A 17332-nucleotide genomic window follows, 5' to 3' on the forward strand; every position below is an offset into this window, starting at 1 on the left:
GTAACTTGTTCTTCAATTCAGGGAACCATTCAGGGATTCCATGCTTTTGAAAACAAGTATCCTCAGTATGACGGGTTTGACTGCAGAAAGTACACTTTAAATCATCTTTATTTTCCCGAGTAAAAGGACGGGAAGTTGTTGACGAAGGTGAGACATACGGTTAGCCAGCAGAGAGTGGCTGTGGCATTATGGCTACGGACAGTGTCGGGATTCCTCCTTGGATGCCGACACTAGTTCCTTCCATCATGGTAGCATGACGTTGGGCTTCATGCCTAACAACAGAAAACACCCCTTCAACAGATGGTAGGGGTTAAGTTCTTAAAATATCACTACATACCTTATCAAATACGTCATCAAGTCCCGCCAGGAAGGCATAAACCCAATCCAATTGGATCTTCTCTCGAAGCATTTTCAAGTCAATAACACATTCCATCTTAATCGGTCTTCTTTGATCCAGTTATTGCCATACTACTTTGAGATCGGCATAATACACGCCAATAGGACTCCCTTCCTGACAAAGTCGAAACGACTTGACCTTCAACTCATAAATCTGAGAAATATCATAACCATCATAATATGTCTGAGCAACTTCTTCCCATACTTCTTTAACGGTACGAAGATGGATGAAAAAACCCATGATGGTAAGATCCATGGAATAATCAACCACTTTTTCACAATAGCACTCCCAGTTTCCCAAGTTTCATACTCATCACTTTCTTCCTTGGGTTCCTTGATAGTCCCTTTCACGAACCCTTTCTTACCACGCCCAGCAATATGCATCTCCAACACTTTGGACCAAAGAGGATAATTTGATCCATTGAGTTTCACGGTATTCGGTACGTTTGAAGCATTATTTTGTATCACTTCAGGGCTCACAACTAAATTGTTGGTGGTTGTACATGAACCACCCTCCAACTTCAGCCGTGAGTTTTCTTCGACACTAGCCATCGTGACAGCACACACAAGTAGTAAAAAACACAACTGCAATCTCGACTTGCTGCAAGGATGCAGCAAAGAACACAAGACTTGCTGATTTTTGCATGACAGCAGCAGCACGGTGGGAATTTTTTTTTCCTAGGGTTACAACTCGGCTCGGATGCCAAATAGAAATATACCGCTTAATTTTCATGTATTCCATAATTCTGAATATAAGTACAAACAATCCTTATTCCATAAGGAAACAATAAAGGACACAAATATATCCTTCCTAAAACATGACTCTAATATTTACACAATATTTGCATTCATTTTCTCCTAAATATTGACTCACGCCAATAGAACCCACTCCACATTGAACTTCAATGATCTGAATTGTCTATTTTGTAAGCTTCGGTTCATAGATCATCCTTGTAAAAATTCAACTCAATCTGGAACCATTTGACCATTTAATTATCACGATGAAATTTCAATGTTTATTAGAACATAGTGTTTGTCAATTTCTTTGAACTCAAATATTTCCGATTTGGCTAATATTTTGCAAGGATAATCTATGAGGTACAACTTAAAAAATAGATGGTTTGGATCATTGAAGTTCGATATGATTTGGGCCCACAACTAATCCTCATTTTTTGAAAAAAAAACAAAAAAAAAATGGGGATCCATTCCCTTAAAGGCAGGCTCTCTATGAAGGAAACTCATCAATTTCAATCCTTCTCAAGATGGTCGGATTAGAAGGGATCAGTTTTCTTCCAATCTAATCCCCTCAAAATGAAAAAAGTCACGAAAACTCACCTCTTCTAATCCTACCTTCTTGAAAGGGATTGAAATTTATAAGTTTTCTTCATAGAAAGGGGATTGTAGTATTACAATTCCACAATGCCCTCCAAACATTTATGTTATTGTTAGCCATCTTCTCTTCTCTGAGTACTCTTTTCACTTTTTTTCTCTAAGCACAACGCTCACCTGGCCAGCACAAGCACCACAATAATGAAAACCATAATCCACCCACGCCACATTTTAAAGCCTATTTCCATAGGCCCAATGTAAATATTACAATAGGCACAATACAATTGAGAGTAGGCGGAGTTTCTATTTGATTCACGATCCTTCAACAGAATCAACGGCTGCCGTCGATTAATAAGAATCCAACGCACCTAAGAACACAAACAAAATTGGATACCACCAAACTAAAACTGGTCAATGCAACACGTGATAATTCCTCTCGGTCGCCCTCAACCGTATATATATAACACACAAACCACAAGAGATAACAAAAGCCCACCTCTTCTGAGCCACACTGCCTCTGCGTTGAAACCCTAAATCCCCAAATCTTCTACCTCGCAAACCTCTTCGTTTTCTCCACTCAGAAAGCATCGATCTCGATTGGATTTCAGGTACGAGCATTCATCTTCGATTGTACTTTTCGTTTGATTTTTAATATTTTTTTTGTATATTTTATTTACGATTCCAAGTGTATTGCATCTTATTTATTTTCGATTGTTCATATATTTAAGAAATCTCAGTTATTTGTGTTTTAGGGTTAGTGGAAAGATATTGGATTGATTGATATTTTTTTATTGGATTATGGATATTTACTGCAAAGTTGATTATATAAACCGTAAGCTCCCAAACAGTGGGAGGAGCCCAGGGCTCTGACCGCGTGCCTGTTGAAGAATGAGCCGGCGACTCATAGGCAGTGGCGGCGACTCATAGGCAGTGGCTTGATTAAGGGAACCCACCGGAGTCTTCATAGGGCAATTGTCACTGCTTATGGATCCGAACCTGGGTGATCTATCCATGACCAGGATGAAGCTTGGGTGAAACTAAGTGGAGGTCCGAACCGTCTGATGATACTTACCCGATGATACTTTCGGGTTTTCGTACAAAGTTTGTTGCTTTGAAGTATACGTATAGAGTACTGTCTCTTGTATATGATTCATATAATCGTGCGCCAATCCGATTGTAGGTCTTTCAACATGTGAGAATTGCTCTAAGAGTGCATTACTTAGTGTAGCTATACCCAACTAAAGTGCTATTTTTTATATCTTCTGCAAACAGTGAGTTGACAATCAAAGTGATTGAGAAACTTTGGTGGATTTATCAATAGTAATTTCAAATTTTCGTATAAAGTTTGTTACTTTGAAGTAGATGCATAGAGTACATTCTCTTACATATTTGAACAACTCTCAACGTGTGAAAGTTGCAAGAGCGCATTACTCTGCATAGTTATTTGGTTATACCAAACCGATGAACACTTTTATATATTTTTGTGAACAGTGAGTTGACAATTGGAGTGATTGACAAAGTTTGGTGAACTGAATGGTTTATGTTATTCTTTGTAATTATTTATGATCTCTATTGGCATAAATCATCAAGTCATGTTGTTTGAGATGTGGAAAATTATGTGACATGCTGACAATGACACTTAAATCTTTAGCATTTTAATTTTCAGTATTCTTGATTCAGGAACACTGCACATTATCTGCTACTTTCAGATTTTCAAGGAAGTTCAACGGTGAAGCTTCTTTTATGTCCGAGAAGGCCATTTTCCATTTGGGATCAATTGGGTTGCTTGGAGAGTACTGTCCTTGGTCAAGGAAGAAGAACAGACCCTTGTTAAAAGAAAATAGCTGTATGCATCAGTTGCCATATCAGGAATATTCTGAGTTTCATGGTTGCTACTGGGTGCAGCCTTCCATAACTGCAGAACATCAATCTTCTCTCGAGTTAGGGGACGATATTGCAGCTGTGTACACTTTGACTTCCGGCATTTCCTTCTCAAGATACCTTTGATATTTGCTTTCTGATTTCTTTGTTCAAGACAAGATGGCTTTACTGAACATTGGTGCTGGGAACAGCGACGATGCCTTCTACAGGTATAAGATGCCCAGGATGGTTACCAAAATTGAGGGCCGTGGAAATGGCATCAAGACAAATATAGTCAACATGGTGGACATCGCAAAGGCGTTGGCAAGGCCCCCTGCATACACTACGAAGTATTTTGGTTGTGAACTTGGAGCCCAATCCAAATTTGATGAGAAAACTGGGACTTCTATTGTTAATGGGTCCCATGACACTGCTAAGTTAGCTGGCCTTCTTGAAAATTTTATTAAGAAATACGTCCAGTGTTATGGATGTGGCAATCCAGAAACTGAGATATTGATTACGAAGACTCAAATGATTCAACTGAAATGTGCTGCGTGTGGTTTTGTGTCTGATGTCGACATGAGAGACAAGCTCACTACCTTCATTATTAAGAACCCACCCGAGCAGAAAAAGGGATCCAAAGACAAGAAAGCAATGAGGAGGGCTGAAAAGGAACGGTTGAAAGAAGGTGAAGCTGCGGATGAGGAGCTGAAGAAACAAAAGAAAGAGGCGAAGAAGAAGGGCACTTCCTCCTCTGCTAAGGAGGGCCCTGTGAAAGCCAGCTCTTCGAAAAAGAAAACAAGTGGATCTGATGAGGACCGCACATCACCTACTCACAGCCAGGTTGATGAGGAGGAGGCCAATGATGTTGGTGATGATGATGATGATGTTCAGTGGCAAACTGATACATCACTAGAGGCAGCTCGTCAACGGATTCAAGAACAATTGAGTGCTGCGACAGCTGATATGGTAATGCTTTCAACCAATGAACCAGAGATGCCCAAGGAAGCAACAAAGGCTGTGGAGAATGGAAACTCCACTGCTCGAGTAACACTTACTGATGAGTTGAAAAAGAATCTAGATAAAGGTATCTCAGCCAAACAGTTACAATCCCTTCTGCCGTCACTTTCTGGGTCTGCTAAGGAAAAGATGACTGCTCTTTTTGAAGCGCTATTTGGGGGCATAGAGAAAGGGTTTGCAAAGGAGGTGTCGAAGAAGATAAAGTACCTTGCTGTAGCTGCTGCACAGGATGAGGGATCTCAGTTGCTCGTGCTTCAAGCAATTGAAGGCTTCTGTGGGAAGTCAAGCTCAAGTGCATTGAAGGAGGTTGCCCTGGTTTTAAAAGCTCTCTACGATGCTGATATCTTGGAGGAAGAAACTATAGTGCAGTGGTATCAAGATGGACTGAAGGGAGCCAGCAAGGGCTCTCAGATTTGGAAGAACACTAAACCCTTCATTGACTGGCTCCAGAGTGCTGAGTCTGAAACTGAGGAGGAATAAGGTTTTTTACTTTTTATTTATTTTCATCATCGCATGTGTTGTTTGTTCGTTGTTTGGTTTGCTGCCATTGCCAACATCATGCCATCCGCAGAAGGGAATAAACGGGTTTTCTGAGGCCTCTCGCGTAGTCCACTAGTGTCAAGATTTTCTACTTTGTCCTGCATTACCTAGAAATGTCTGTATCTGTGTGTTATCTGGGATTGGTTTTAGTATCTGGATGTTGAGTATTATTTTCGGCATATTTTTGCCGCTGGATAGTTTCAAAATTTTAAGGGATATTGTTTGTTTTACTATCTAAATTTCCATTTACTGATGAGATGAATGTGCCTTGCGATCCTTAATTGATCTGATGTGATGTGCTGCTGCGTATGTTGTTATTTCCAGGATGTTTCATTAACTTCAATCCCTCATCCGAGCCGGCTATTCTATACCTATGCTTCGGTTGTTCTTACAACATTTTCACCTTTAAGGGACAAAGATGCGTGCAGAAAAAAGCTATTGGGCTATCTCTAGTCACGGGCTATGGGCTACTTGTGGCTCTCGAGCTGACTATATTTAGCCTCTGTGCAGACGTGGACACGGATTGGGAGACCCGGCAACGCCGTAAATCTTATAAATAAATAAGAACACAGACAGATAAAACGTGACAATTAAAATATAATAATTTATAACAAATATTACATATACTTCGAATTCATAATATAACAAAGAATTCGTGCTTATCAAATTCTTTCGCCGTACATAATAATTAAATCACAAATATAATAATTAATATAACACAAGATTCAAGTCTCAATGATCTTCAAGTCTCTCTTTCTATTTCCTCCTGAACTCCATTGTCGTCATTAGTAAAGATCACGGCCTCTAATTGGAGAGAAAGAAGACTGAAGATGAGGTTGGCAAACTTTTAGGTTTTAGAAGTTTCAATATTTACAAAATTGCCGCAAAATGTGTTTTATATTTACAAAGCAGTAGCTGTGTCTTGACGCTGTTTAAACCGTTTCCGAGGCATATCTGAGATGTATCAGCGTGTTCGAATGCCCAACACTATGACACTCCGAGATTTCAGAATGCCCGTGGAACATAGCATTGATCCCTCCAACAAGTTTTTTGTATACCCCGCTTTTGTTTCATAGCTTTTTCTCTCTAAACACAATAAAGTAATAGTGTGCAGCTTGTATCGTTGGAGATGAAAAAAATATAGTCGAGACTACACATTAAAATATAATATTCTAGAGAGTTAAATTATTAGTTTTTTTTTTTTTTTATCAAAAAGGAATGGAGGGTTAAAATATAAGGAAAACTAATGAAAATGACTAGAAAATTTTGAATTTTAATCAAAAAGGTGTTGTAATAAATATTATCATGATTGACTTTTTAGAGTAAAAATGTCATTTTCGTCAAAAGTGAACCGTAACTCACCACTTTTGTCTCTCCACTGCTAGAGATAGCCTTTTATATGAGCATTGGCATAAGAAACAACAAAAACCATAAATAAACTGGCGCAAACAGCCAAACCACAGTCAGCCAAGTTGGCTAGAACAATATTCTCTATACCCAAGTTTAAATCTTCAACTATGTAGTATAAGTTATATTTAAATATTCCAATGCTAATGGGGTTTGGATTGGCCTTTGTTCGGCCAATTTCCAAATCATTTGGTTTCATTTCATTGCAAAGAAGAGCATCGCCTCCACAAGCTTATGAGAAAATAGCAATTTACACCTTTTTTTGGGGTAATTTGTATATTAACAGTGAAAGCAGGTGAGAGAAGGATGAGGTAGAAACTGAGTTGCATAAAGCATGTTTTGTTGCTTGCACTGCCAAGTGCAAACTGCTCTCCTTCATAGGATCATTGAATCATGTTCTGGGTCCCCTTTTTGGATACGGAAATACATCGAATTACAGCATTAACATTTACATGTACATTTAAAGTATAGGTTCCTAGTTTTCGTATGAAAGTACTTGAAAATAAAAAGGCTCATACCCAATGCTGTCATATACACAGGTTTCCGAATCACGGCAAGCAAAGGGTTTGCGTATGCTTCTAGCACATTGTCCTGAACTGACGATGTAAGAACATTGCCTTCGGCCACAACTTTCATCTGCATTACAAACAACTGGAGATCTTGGTTCTCGAGCCCTTTTTCGGGATGTTGCAGCAATAGTAAATGATTCTCCGGCCAAGACTAGTGGCTGAATCAGTTATCGAATTTGAATAAAACGTGATGGATATGCAAAGTCATTCTCTTCGTCTGATGTGTCAAGGGAAATCTGAGGATCCTAATGCATAGACACATGAAACAGAATAAGTTCTACTGTTTCAGTAAGAGCAAAAGCAAGGCATTCGCAGCTCAACTATGTACCTAATACATGGTCAATGAATTTCTTATATGACTGACCTGTTGATGCCGCCGACGTTGGATAACAGTGAATACTTTAACCATGATATAGATTGGAAAAAGAATTCCAATCGTTCTCAACACCATTAACTACAGCATAACGAAAATATTAGTAAGTTCTTTTTTACATTTGCCTGAAGAGCATTTCATCCTTTAAATAAAAAAATGGGGTTAGTAAAACTCACTGTGAATAACGTCAATGAGTACTCTCCTGCTCCACTTATTAAGATTGGAAGAGTATGGCGTAAAACCAGAAGAACCATGAACTGAAAACAAACAAAAAATGCTGTAAAATATGACTGAAGTAGTAAAGTCCACAAGACCAATTAATTCTTGCTAGACAGAATTGACATATTCAAAAACATGTGTATTCATTTTCATTTATAACTTTAAAACAGAATAATTCCCCCATAGGTTGAAAAAATTCAACAATTAAACCACTTCATCATGTGAACATCTGCATGTTACTAGGTTTTGTAGTTCTTTCTTTTCTTACGTCGCCCCTTCTTCCAGTTCTTTCTCTGCCATTATGGCATTTTTTTTCTTGTTAAAACTCTTTCTTAATGGCTATTCACAAGTCTCCACTTGTTTTGTGTGTGTGTGTGTGTGAGAGAGAGAGAGAGAGAGAGAGAGAGAGAGAGAGAGTACGATGATAGCAACTATACGACAGCATATCAAGCTTCTTGAAGAAGGAGCTGAGTATTCATCAGCAAAGTCCGTATTCAGGTATCCGTTATCAGTAGTAACCATTGCTATAAATCCAGGATTCTGCAGGTCCCTTCTGGAAATCTCCCAGTTCCCCCTAACATGGTAACACCAAATTGAGTATACAATGTTTTTGGTTCTGAAAAATGAAATTAGATCTTTTGTTGAAAACAGAAAACCATGAGAATATGGATAGGTAGATAGTACCGGAAGTTCATTGGGATACCACTATAATGATATAGAGGAGGCGGTGCTGTATAATCTGGCTTGAATTGCTGCAATTTCACATTCAACAGGGAAAATGAAAATTCTTAATTCTCCCAAATTAATAATGATCATAAAACACAACTAAAGTTAGAAACATGTTCTGTAAAGGAATGGCATACCTGGTGGCAAATTTCACAAATTGTATCACCCTTCTCGTTGCACCACTTCTGAACACATTTGCGGTGAGCGTACTACAAATATGTGAAGATTAAATAAATAAATAACTCCATTCTAAAGCCAGTGGAATTACTTGACATGGACAGAAAGCAGGGTACAGAGAAAGGGAAAGCCAAAGACAATGGCTGTTGTTGTTGTCGTCTTATTTTGCAAAAGAAGCAACATTTTACTGCAGAAGACAATAAAAATAAACAAAGTGCACAAGAAGTAAACAAAAACTCAAAATCAAACAATGAAACATACAGAAAACACAACAAGCTAAGATATCTCGAAGAGCTAACTAATAGCAGCTTTCCAATCAAGCCAAATATACGAAAGGGACAAATTTTAAAATCTGACAACACCGAAGCCCATAGTGAAGACCAGAAACAAACTTTCTCCCACAAATCCCCACCGCTGCTACCTACACAATCCTCAAAGGTATGATCCTGTTCCTTCTGTCCAGGTTACTCATTACACAGCCAAAACTATACATCCCCCTTAAGTCTTAGCGTTCTTCCCCTTCCCTGATAACTTATGCTCCTCTGACAAAGACAATAGTTGTTTTTGCCATATGATACGTAATTGTACCATATGGAATGAATAAATAAGCTACTAAGACAACTTGACATGATCATCGGTAACAAAGTCAGGGACTGATGGCCACAATTAGGAGTCTAGATTTGGTCTACAGTCTTTACTTACGCAAAAAACTTGCAACCTTCTGTGAACTGGAGTAAACATATTATTGAGAAATTTATCCAACGGCTTTAAGATTCTAACTATACTACAACATCCATAAGGAATGATATAGCCAATTGTTCCATTCAACTCATAGAAACATCACTTTCTCAAAAATTTCCATCTCCCATTTTCTGTGTTCCCAACTTCTAATTTTGTAACATTAACCATAATTTAAGACAGGTATTTGTAGTGAGGGAACTGTGATTTTGAAGTAGGAGCACAACTAATGAATTTTGGCATACAACGTCGACATCATCAATAAAGCGGGACATAGGTATTTCAGTTTTGAAGCATTGGATGCAATAGAAAGGAATATTTATGAGTTTGATTGAACTGAAAACATAAGACTACAGTCATTCCCAAACAAAACTTACAGACGCACTGAAAAAGATGACACAAGACTGAAACTTTGAACATCAAATAGCAGAAGTTTCAAAGAGAAAAGACAATGCACAAACTAAAGTGCAGCGTACCTTCAAGCTGCCACAGCAAGAACATGGTGCTTCCATGTTTGAATCATCATCCTCATCGTGGCAAATCCTACACTGTACAAATTTACTAGGAGATGACAGGGTATTCATATCTATTTGATGGGAAGATTCCATGATATCTTGGATTGTTGTGGGTGTTGGGTGCTGCAACTGATATGTGCTCTCTATAACAGCTTCGAGGGTAGATTCAGTGATCAACCGATCCACGAACAACACAAAATGATCCCCCATCCTTTAAATGATAAAAAAGAAAAGTTCAGTTAAAAATCTTCTACGCAGCCTAACTTGGATTTCAAATTTAATCTCCACCGAATAATAGCAACTAAAATACACCATAACATTGCATAATTTCAAAATGACAACCACTCAAAAGATCCATTAACGAAGTATATGAATCAAACATTGTCAAAAAATGGTGAAATTGAAAAGCCAAATGTTCTGTTCTAATTGACAGCACAAATTAGGACATCAAGGGTCACCAAAACAATCAACCTTAAAGTTCATACAATTAGGTCATTTAATAAATCAATCTACAAGGGTCACCAAAACAATCAACCTTAAAATTGTCAAGGTACAACAACTAAGAACCAACAAAGGTTTGTGAACATCACCTGTACCTCAGTCAAACGGATGTACGCATCACAATAAAAATGAACCCTATTCATCAAAAGAAAAGATGTGAGACATATATAATTGTGGGACAATAATGAAACCCTAACAATCTTCTGAATTCTCGAAAGAAGGTAAATTTCTTACATTACAAAGTAAAACAAGATCTAACAGAAAAACCCAAATTCCTATTTTCCTCCATTTCACTCAATTTTTCTCACGAATGAAAGGGATGTTCTGGAAACATTGGGCAGCAATTAACTTAGTAAAATGAAATCTAAATATCACTGCAACAGATATTATCCATACATTTTCAAAACAAATAAAAGTGGTGAGAAGAAGAATCCCAAAAAAGGAGGTGTGGGCAAAAGAACAAGCACTCAAGCTGCATCAAGATTAATAAAGGATCATCAGGCAGGAGAGGAAAAAAAAAGGTAAATAGGGGAGAAAAAGCTAAGCAAAAAAACACAAAAGGGGGAAAATATCAAAAGTGAATGTACCTTTTTGTGAAAAATCAGAAGCAGAAAATGCAACTCTAGCAACTTTTACAGAATATTAGTTAAAAACAAAGAATTAACAGCATTGAAATGGCACAAAGAAAACCCAAATTTGAAAATGCAAAACTAAAATCATCCAATGAAAAAAGATTAGTTCTTTTGATAATATGGAAAACAAAAAAGAACCAGAATCCAAAAACTCCAAAGAATTGCCCCAAATCAAAATACGCCAGAAATGCCAATGAGAGAGAGAGAGAGAATGACGTTGCCCAGATGAATTAATGAAGCTGATGAATGGAAAGTGGGAAAGATTAAATCATAGAGAGAGAGGGAGACTTACAGGAATGGGAATGGAATTCTCTGCAATGGAAGAAAGGAAGAAAGCAGCAATCTTTTTGCTTGAAACGATGGAAGCAAGAGATGGAGTGTTGTCGTTGCACACACTTACTACAAATTTACAGAAACAATGGAGTGCTGTGAATTCATAATATTAACGGAAAAGAAGACCCATCAGAAAGAAAGCAACCATTTTTACAGTTTGGGTGGGAGAGAAGGAGGAGGAGAAAAGAGAGGAAGCATTTTATCGAGGGAAAGGTGAAAAGGGTAAGGGGGATTCTAACCGCAAATAACCCACGTCGCCAAACTAATCGACATCCTCTTTCCTTGTTTCGCCGCTTTCCCCGTTTTTCTTTTTACTCTTTTGACATTCAATTTCCCTCCATATTTTTACGCCGCTTTGCTCGATTTACCGTGACTTCGGTTGGGTCAAGTCAAGTGGGAGTAGGAATTATCTAGTACGCGTTTTATTGTTATGATGTTTTGTTCTAATCGAATAATAGAGGTCTTAAATTCAAATGCAAGGCGAGAATGAATCATATTGCTAATTTATTGTAAGGTTTAGGGCTGGTTTGGTATTGTTGTGTTTTAAAAAAAAAAATTGCTTATGTTGTGTTGTGAGAATAAACAGCTGTGAAATAAAATAGCAAAGTGTTTAATAAACTTTTTTGTAAAAGTGCTTTTGAAAAAAAAAACATTATTATAGTGTTTGGTAAACTTTTATATAAAACAGATATGAAAAAAAGCCAGTTTTTCAAAGCTGGGTTTTGCAGCTTCTTGTTTTTGGCCTTTTTTCACCCAAAACTGTGAAAAAAAACTGAAGCTGAATGTTTACCAAACACAAAAACAGCTCCCACTTTTTTTTATACCAGCTCTTTTCAGAATCACCTCAGTACCAAATCAGGCCTTAATCCATTCTTTCATTCTTTTAGTGTAGATAATATAGAAAAAGTAATGGCAAGTCTTAGATTTGATTTCTGGCATTGATGAAGCACACAATAGTGGCCCTGCAATGCACCAAAAAGATAAACTACCGTGACGAAATCACCAGCTAGTTTCCAGTCCCCTTTTTATCGTCTAATTAATAATAAAGTTAAATACGAATAATTACTGATTTACTAATTACTTATATATCAAAGGGTCAATTACTAATGTTGTGCAGATGAAGATTTCTACCAATGAAGGGATTAATCAACGGGACTTACACGTTGGGCCAATCCTAATTGATAAAACAAAAATAAATAAATAAATAAATAAATAAAAAGAAAGAAGAAGGTTTCACATCATGTCGAATCTCTTATATCTGCAATACCTAGTTTCCTCATTAAATATCTAAACTCAACAAATCCAATTTCATAAAATCCTAATAACTTTACACATCCAATCTTTTATAAATAATATTCAAACTCAATTAGATACAAAACACAAAAAAAATTGAGAATGGTTTCGAAAATTGGGATCCCCTTCTTTTTGAAAGCGTGAACCATTTTATCCTATGAAATTTTTTAACGCCGGTAAAAAATTTGAAACATGTCCTCTCTCTTTTTCATTCGCAAAAAGGAAAAAAACAAAAACTCAGGAGACAATGGGAGTGAATGATGGAGAGATGGAGAGAGGAAGGGGATGTGGAGGAGAGAGAGATGGAGAGGAGATAAGAAAGGGATGTGGAAGGGATACGATAGGGGAAGAAGAAAGAAGGTTTCATGCGAGAAAGTTTTTTGAATTTGATTAGTTCATATAATTATTGTGTTTCCATGTAACAAAGATTATTTAAATTAATAACTTAATTTATCGTAAGATTAATCTGAAAGATCATATAAAAGAGACCTCACAAATCGTCAAAATAAAGAAAGACCTTAGGAGGGCAACTTAGCTCGCACTATAAATGATAAAAACTCGGGGTTATTACAGAAAAGTCCAATTGAAGAAATAAATATACAAAATCTCTATCAGTCGCATTGTATATTTACAGTTACAAAGCCAATTGCTATAACCATATCAACCAAAATGATGAACGGTAGATAGAACCCCATTAGCCACCTCCATGAACCGTAGCAAAATCATGGCCGTCGATGCCGGGACGCTGACGGCGAAGAGAAGTAGCACAGAAAGGGCTACACTAGGCCTGGTGTTCATGAGAAACGATTGAAGACAACCCACCATGTTACAAACATGGTCATCATAACTTGCGTAACACTGCTTCTCCCAATGCATCCATTCCTGAGGAGGCTCGTAGTTCCTCTCCACCATTTTCATCTCGTGAATGCGTTTTCTCAGAACGATCAAGCTCTCATCGACCACGGATCGCGATGGCCCTTCGCGGTTGTCCCTCGCAGCTGTTACAACGACAAGCCCGGTAGTGCCGGTACTTGCACTTGATGATCTCCTTGGCATTGTTCTCCTGTGCAGTAATCCAGTTCTTGTGCACTGAGATTTGCCTGCAGGCAAAAATGGCAAGGGAACAAGTGAGGAGGAACGTAGACAAGTTGCTTCCATGTCTGAGTGAAAGAAAATGAAATTAAAATTGGATGCGAATGCGATCAACCAATTCGATGTTGAGAATTGACTATTGGTCCTGTCTGTATTTATAGGTGCAAACTTAGGGAATGGTTTGAGCTCGAAACGTAGTACATGGGTAGTTGACACGTGTTTTTTTCCGCGTTTTTCAATTTTGGATCAGAAATTATGGCACCACGTGTCGATACATGGACAGTTCCTTGTGAATTGGGAAGGGAAGCCGGCCACATGATGGGTCGGCACTTAAATATACTTGTTTTTGGGTTGACGGAGCTTAAGATTAATTCATACGAATTGAAGTTTGAAGCGTACGTACATTCCAAGGTTTGCAAGCATTATAATATATAGGCCGTATTGTATCATTTATGGGAGCCATGTGTATTCCTATAAAAATAATATATTTGATATTTGGAGATGAGGATTCGAGCATAGTACTGGATAAAATTTTTTTAAGCACTCAAGTTTACGAGTTACCACATTTGGTAACTAATGTTCCGTACAACAAAAATAGGTGCCATTCTAAAAAAAATATGGGATGAGACGAGAAATTTGAAGTGTCAAGTATGTGTGAATAGAAACAGCCTAAGATTAAAGCCATGTGGTTAGTGCATATGATGACAGAAGGAACGTACGATAATGAATTAGGATTACAATAAATTTATAACTATAACATAACAAAAGAGAAAAGTCTGTGATTACTTGTACCCACTAGTAAATAGTTTACAGTTCCGTGTGGAAAGAAAAAAGTAAGTGATTTCCACGCACTTTTTCATCCATCCACAATTTACGGCCTTTAGAATGTACAAAGCAAAGAAAAATCAAGAAACAGTTTTAAACATAGGTGTGCAGAAGGAGAAGCAAGGTATGCAAAAATCATTTACCAAGAGGAGTAATGAGAAATTTGAATTCAATTTGTATTGTATATAATTTGAGCAGCGTGACCAATTATCTCAAGGAATACATATCATATCAGAGGGCGAACCTTAGCACAACGAAAATGTTGCTCCTTAATGACCAAAAGGTCACAGGTTTGAGTCATGGAAACAACCTCTTTGCAAAGGCCATACGAAGGACATTCCTCCCCCGACCCTCGCAAAGCGGGGTGCCTTGTTGGCTTAGGGTCGCCCTTTAATACATATCATATCAGTGTATGCTATCACTTCATTGCCATTTATTAACAATTCCAACATTTCATTACTTTGTACACAATTGATCACAATATTGAAGAACGATTAGAGTTTTGGCCTAGAAACAATTCGAATCTTCAACCTGATATGGTTGAATATAAAGAAGAAAAAAGAACATGAAATACCCCATTTTTTCAGTATAAAAATGATGAAGAGAATTCATACTAGCAAACAATCGAATATCCAGGTGACGTTGATCATGTGATGTTGCAGAGGACAGAAAAACATCAGTCATCGTAGGACGAGTGAGGAGCAGCAGTGCATCCAGGGTCAAAGGGATCTTCAGACCCACAGCAATGCCAGTATTGAACAACTTTGCCAGAGTCAGGAGTATTCATGGTCCCCCCAGTGTGTACACTCTCAAACTTCCTCTTCGTTTCGCCTGTTTGATTGCAGATGTTACAAGTATGACCCGAATTGAAGTTGCGTTAAAACCAAAGTATATTACACAAAATCGAAGAAGTGATGACGATAAAATGAAACTAAATTTACAAACTTTACCAATCATTCTCACCCAAAACAGGACATTATTACTGTCAAGGTGTTTATTTAGTGAACAAATTGAACACCATCGCGATTTGTTCAAATTTGACCTGGCACTCTTTGTATTAACTTGAACGTGAACAACCCTATGCAATTTCATTAAGTACTCGTGGAAAACCTAGGATGTCTTAAAATGCACATGGGCTTGATCCCATAGCTCTTTCCCTGAACAATTGCAATAACTTAAATACTAAAGCAAACTAACAACTAGGAAGCTAAAAACGACTCCAAACTTAGCCTTTCACAATGGACTAGTAATTACATCTTTTGGCATCAACGCAGTATAAAGTAAGTTGTCTATCCTGTTTAAATTACGGTTCTTTAGTTGCAACTGATATACGATTGCACTGAGTAAATTCTGAACAAGAGGAATGCTAACGGACTTGCTGCCTCCTCAGGGTTTTGGATCAAGAATTAAGCTTGACCCACTTTATAGGAAGTCCACCTAGGGACTCTCTTTTGAGCAAGTGCTGTAAGCATTTCTCTTTGAGCAATATGCAGACAGTACTGAAACTTCTTCAGTTCTGTCGGAATCTGAAGTTCAAGCCAACAACCAAAACCTAATTTGAATTGCTTTTGATATGAACTCATATTCTACTCTCATGAACAATCTTTCAGAGGTGGAAGAACTACCGATTCATGGAAAAGATAAAAAAGAATACATCAACAGAGCCTAAAGCACTTTACTTTGCTAAACTCTTCAGTCAGTCACATTGAGAAACATCTTAAGTATAGACAAGACATTGAGATTCTTTCTTCCAGCATTCAACCGCCTTTTGCTAACCAACTTTAGCTCAACCATTATCTCATACTTGTGGGTTCAGCAGAACCTATTCGTAAATGTTTCAGAGTCTTGTATTCTCTTCCAACTATCCATTTCCACCCACACAAAGACGCGACGCCTTCTTGCAAATAGATCATGCTTAAGAATTTCCAATGGCTCGAAACATTTATGAATAGATGCCATTTCGTATCCATCTTATAGCAAAACGAACGAAAAAAGTACTCTGATTATTGAGCCCAATAGCCGGGCAGGTTAACTTATTGAGGAAGATCCATTATAAATTGCTTATGACTTCAAATTCAGTAATGCATTCATCAACAGTTTCATACCTCACAAAACTGCCCAGCTGCTAATGCATAATCACAAATTCAACAAGGAATTCACAACAAGTTCGATTCGAAAGCCGGTATGGTTTCAAAATACAACTACAATCTGTGTGTAAATAAATTTAATTCAACAAGAAGATACAAAAATCCAGCTTAGATTCGTAATATCCCTCGTAAATTGTGATAAAATCCAAGTAAAATTATTTAGGAAAGAAGATAATGGAAGAAATAAGCAGGTACCTCCGAAATGAGCGGTGTGAAAGCGGCAAGCCCGGGGGTTATTGAGGGAGGGGTCGAACTGGGTTTTGCAATTCTTGCAGGTCCTGAAGGTTATTTGGTTGCTGGGTTCTGCCGCAGAGCATCGAAAGGCGGCGAATTTCAATGTGGGTTTCGGCTTCCGATGAATAGGAAGCAAATAACCCGGTGACTGAGGAAAACCATAACCCAAACCCAGCAGAGCCATCACAAAGCTCACAACCCACAAAACAAAACTAGCTGGTGTCTCGACTTCAAGAATCGTTAATAAACGGTCCGGGGTAGAACCGGGCATTTCATCCGTGTGAATGACAATTCTTACTGTTAAATTCAATAACAGTAGATAATCGTCCGAATGGAATGGATTTGAGTATGAACTTTCGGGCATATTCTGTATAGGGGAAAATTGTGAAGATTATTCGTTGGCTTG

The 17332-nt window shown here is 37.8% G+C and overlaps 4 protein-coding genes across 8 annotated transcripts; 1 reads left to right on the forward strand and 3 right to left on the reverse strand.

Annotated features, from left to right (window-relative positions):
• The first annotated feature begins 2216 nt into the window (after positions 1-2216).
• On the forward strand, positions 2217-5401 carry LOC137739644 (eukaryotic translation initiation factor 5-like). Of its 3 annotated transcripts, none has more exons than XM_068479288.1 (2): positions 2217-2333; positions 3406-5401. In XM_068479288.1, exon 2 carries the CDS (start codon positions 3766-3768, stop codon positions 5083-5085), a length of 1320 nt encoding a protein of 439 aa, XP_068335389.1. In that variant the 5' UTR covers positions 2217-2333; positions 3406-3765; the 3' UTR covers positions 5086-5401. The 3 variants fall into 3 exon arrangements, with proteins under 3 accessions (XP_068335389.1, XP_068335391.1, XP_068335390.1); XM_068479290.1 differs by having other exon boundaries at positions 2222-2333; positions 3435-5401; XM_068479289.1 differs by having other exon boundaries at positions 2237-2333; positions 3377-5401.
• Positions 5402-6825: 1424 nt separating this feature from the next.
• On the reverse strand, positions 6826-11530 carry LOC137740366 (uncharacterized). 3 transcript variants are annotated; one of them, XM_068480240.1, is made up of 9 exons: positions 11295-11530; positions 10466-10505; positions 9831-10080; positions 8577-8648; positions 8398-8465; positions 8134-8287; positions 7671-7751; positions 7486-7575; positions 6826-7366 (listed from the first exon to the last, which is right to left on the reverse strand). In XM_068480240.1, the coding sequence occupies exons 3-9, from the start codon at positions 10077-10079 to the stop codon at positions 7289-7291; spliced, it is 792 nt and encodes a 263-aa protein (XP_068336341.1). In that variant the 5' UTR covers position 10080; positions 10466-10505; positions 11295-11530; the 3' UTR covers positions 6826-7288. The 3 variants fall into 3 exon arrangements, with proteins under 3 accessions (XP_068336341.1, XP_068336339.1, XP_068336340.1); XM_068480238.1 differs by having other exon boundaries at positions 10460-10505; XM_068480239.1 differs by lacking the exon at positions 11295-11530 and adding an exon at positions 10767-11219 and having other exon boundaries at positions 10460-10505.
• Positions 11531-13288: 1758 nt separating this feature from the next.
• Positions 13289-13786, reverse strand: LOC137740740 (uncharacterized). Its single transcript, XM_068480560.1, has one exon. The coding sequence runs from the start codon at positions 13784-13786 to the stop codon at positions 13289-13291; it is 498 nt and encodes a 165-aa protein (XP_068336661.1).
• A 1090-nt stretch (positions 13787-14876) lies between these two features.
• Positions 14877-17225, reverse strand: LOC137740819 (uncharacterized). Its single transcript, XM_068480625.1, has 2 exons — positions 16888-17225; positions 14877-15376 (listed from the first exon to the last, which is right to left on the reverse strand). Exons 1-2 carry the CDS (start codon positions 17195-17197, stop codon positions 15222-15224), a joined length of 465 nt encoding a protein of 154 aa, XP_068336726.1. The 5' UTR covers positions 17198-17225; the 3' UTR covers positions 14877-15221.
• Between the last annotated feature and the right edge of the window lie 107 nt (positions 17226-17332).

The sequence above is a fragment of the Pyrus communis genome, chromosome 7, assembly GCF_963583255.1.
Source record: "Pyrus communis chromosome 7, drPyrComm1.1, whole genome shotgun sequence".
In the NCBI taxonomy this organism is placed as follows: Eukaryota; Viridiplantae; Streptophyta; class Magnoliopsida; order Rosales; family Rosaceae; genus Pyrus; species Pyrus communis.

Bases quoted from the DNA above. Each gene is read 5' to 3' on its own strand.
- LOC137739644 (XM_068479288.1), top strand. From the start codon at position 3,766: ATGGCTTTACTGAACATTGGTGCTGGGAACAGCGACGATGCCTTCTAC.
- LOC137740819 (XM_068480625.1), bottom strand. From the start codon at position 17,197: ATGCCCGGTTCTACCCCGGACCGTTTATTAACGATTCTTGAAGTCGAG. The intron at 15,377-16,887 runs GTACCTGCTTAT...GCAATCAAACAG, and splicing joins TCACACCGCTCATTTCGGAG to GCGAAACGAAGAGGAAGTTT.
- LOC137740740 (XM_068480560.1), bottom strand. From the start codon at position 13,786: ATGGAAGCAACTTGTCTACGTTCCTCCTCACTTGTTCCCTTGCCATTT.
- LOC137740366 (XM_068480240.1), bottom strand. From the start codon at position 10,079: ATGGGGGATCATTTTGTGTTGTTCGTGGATCGGTTGATCACTGAATCT. The intron at 8,466-8,576 runs GTATGCCATTCC...GTGAAATTGCAG, and splicing joins TTTGTGAAATTTGCCACCAG to CAATTCAAGCCAGATTATAC. The intron at 7,752-8,133 runs GTACTCTCTCTC...GTTTGTTTTCAG, and splicing joins GTCGTATAGTTGCTATCATC to TTCATGGTTCTTCTGGTTTT.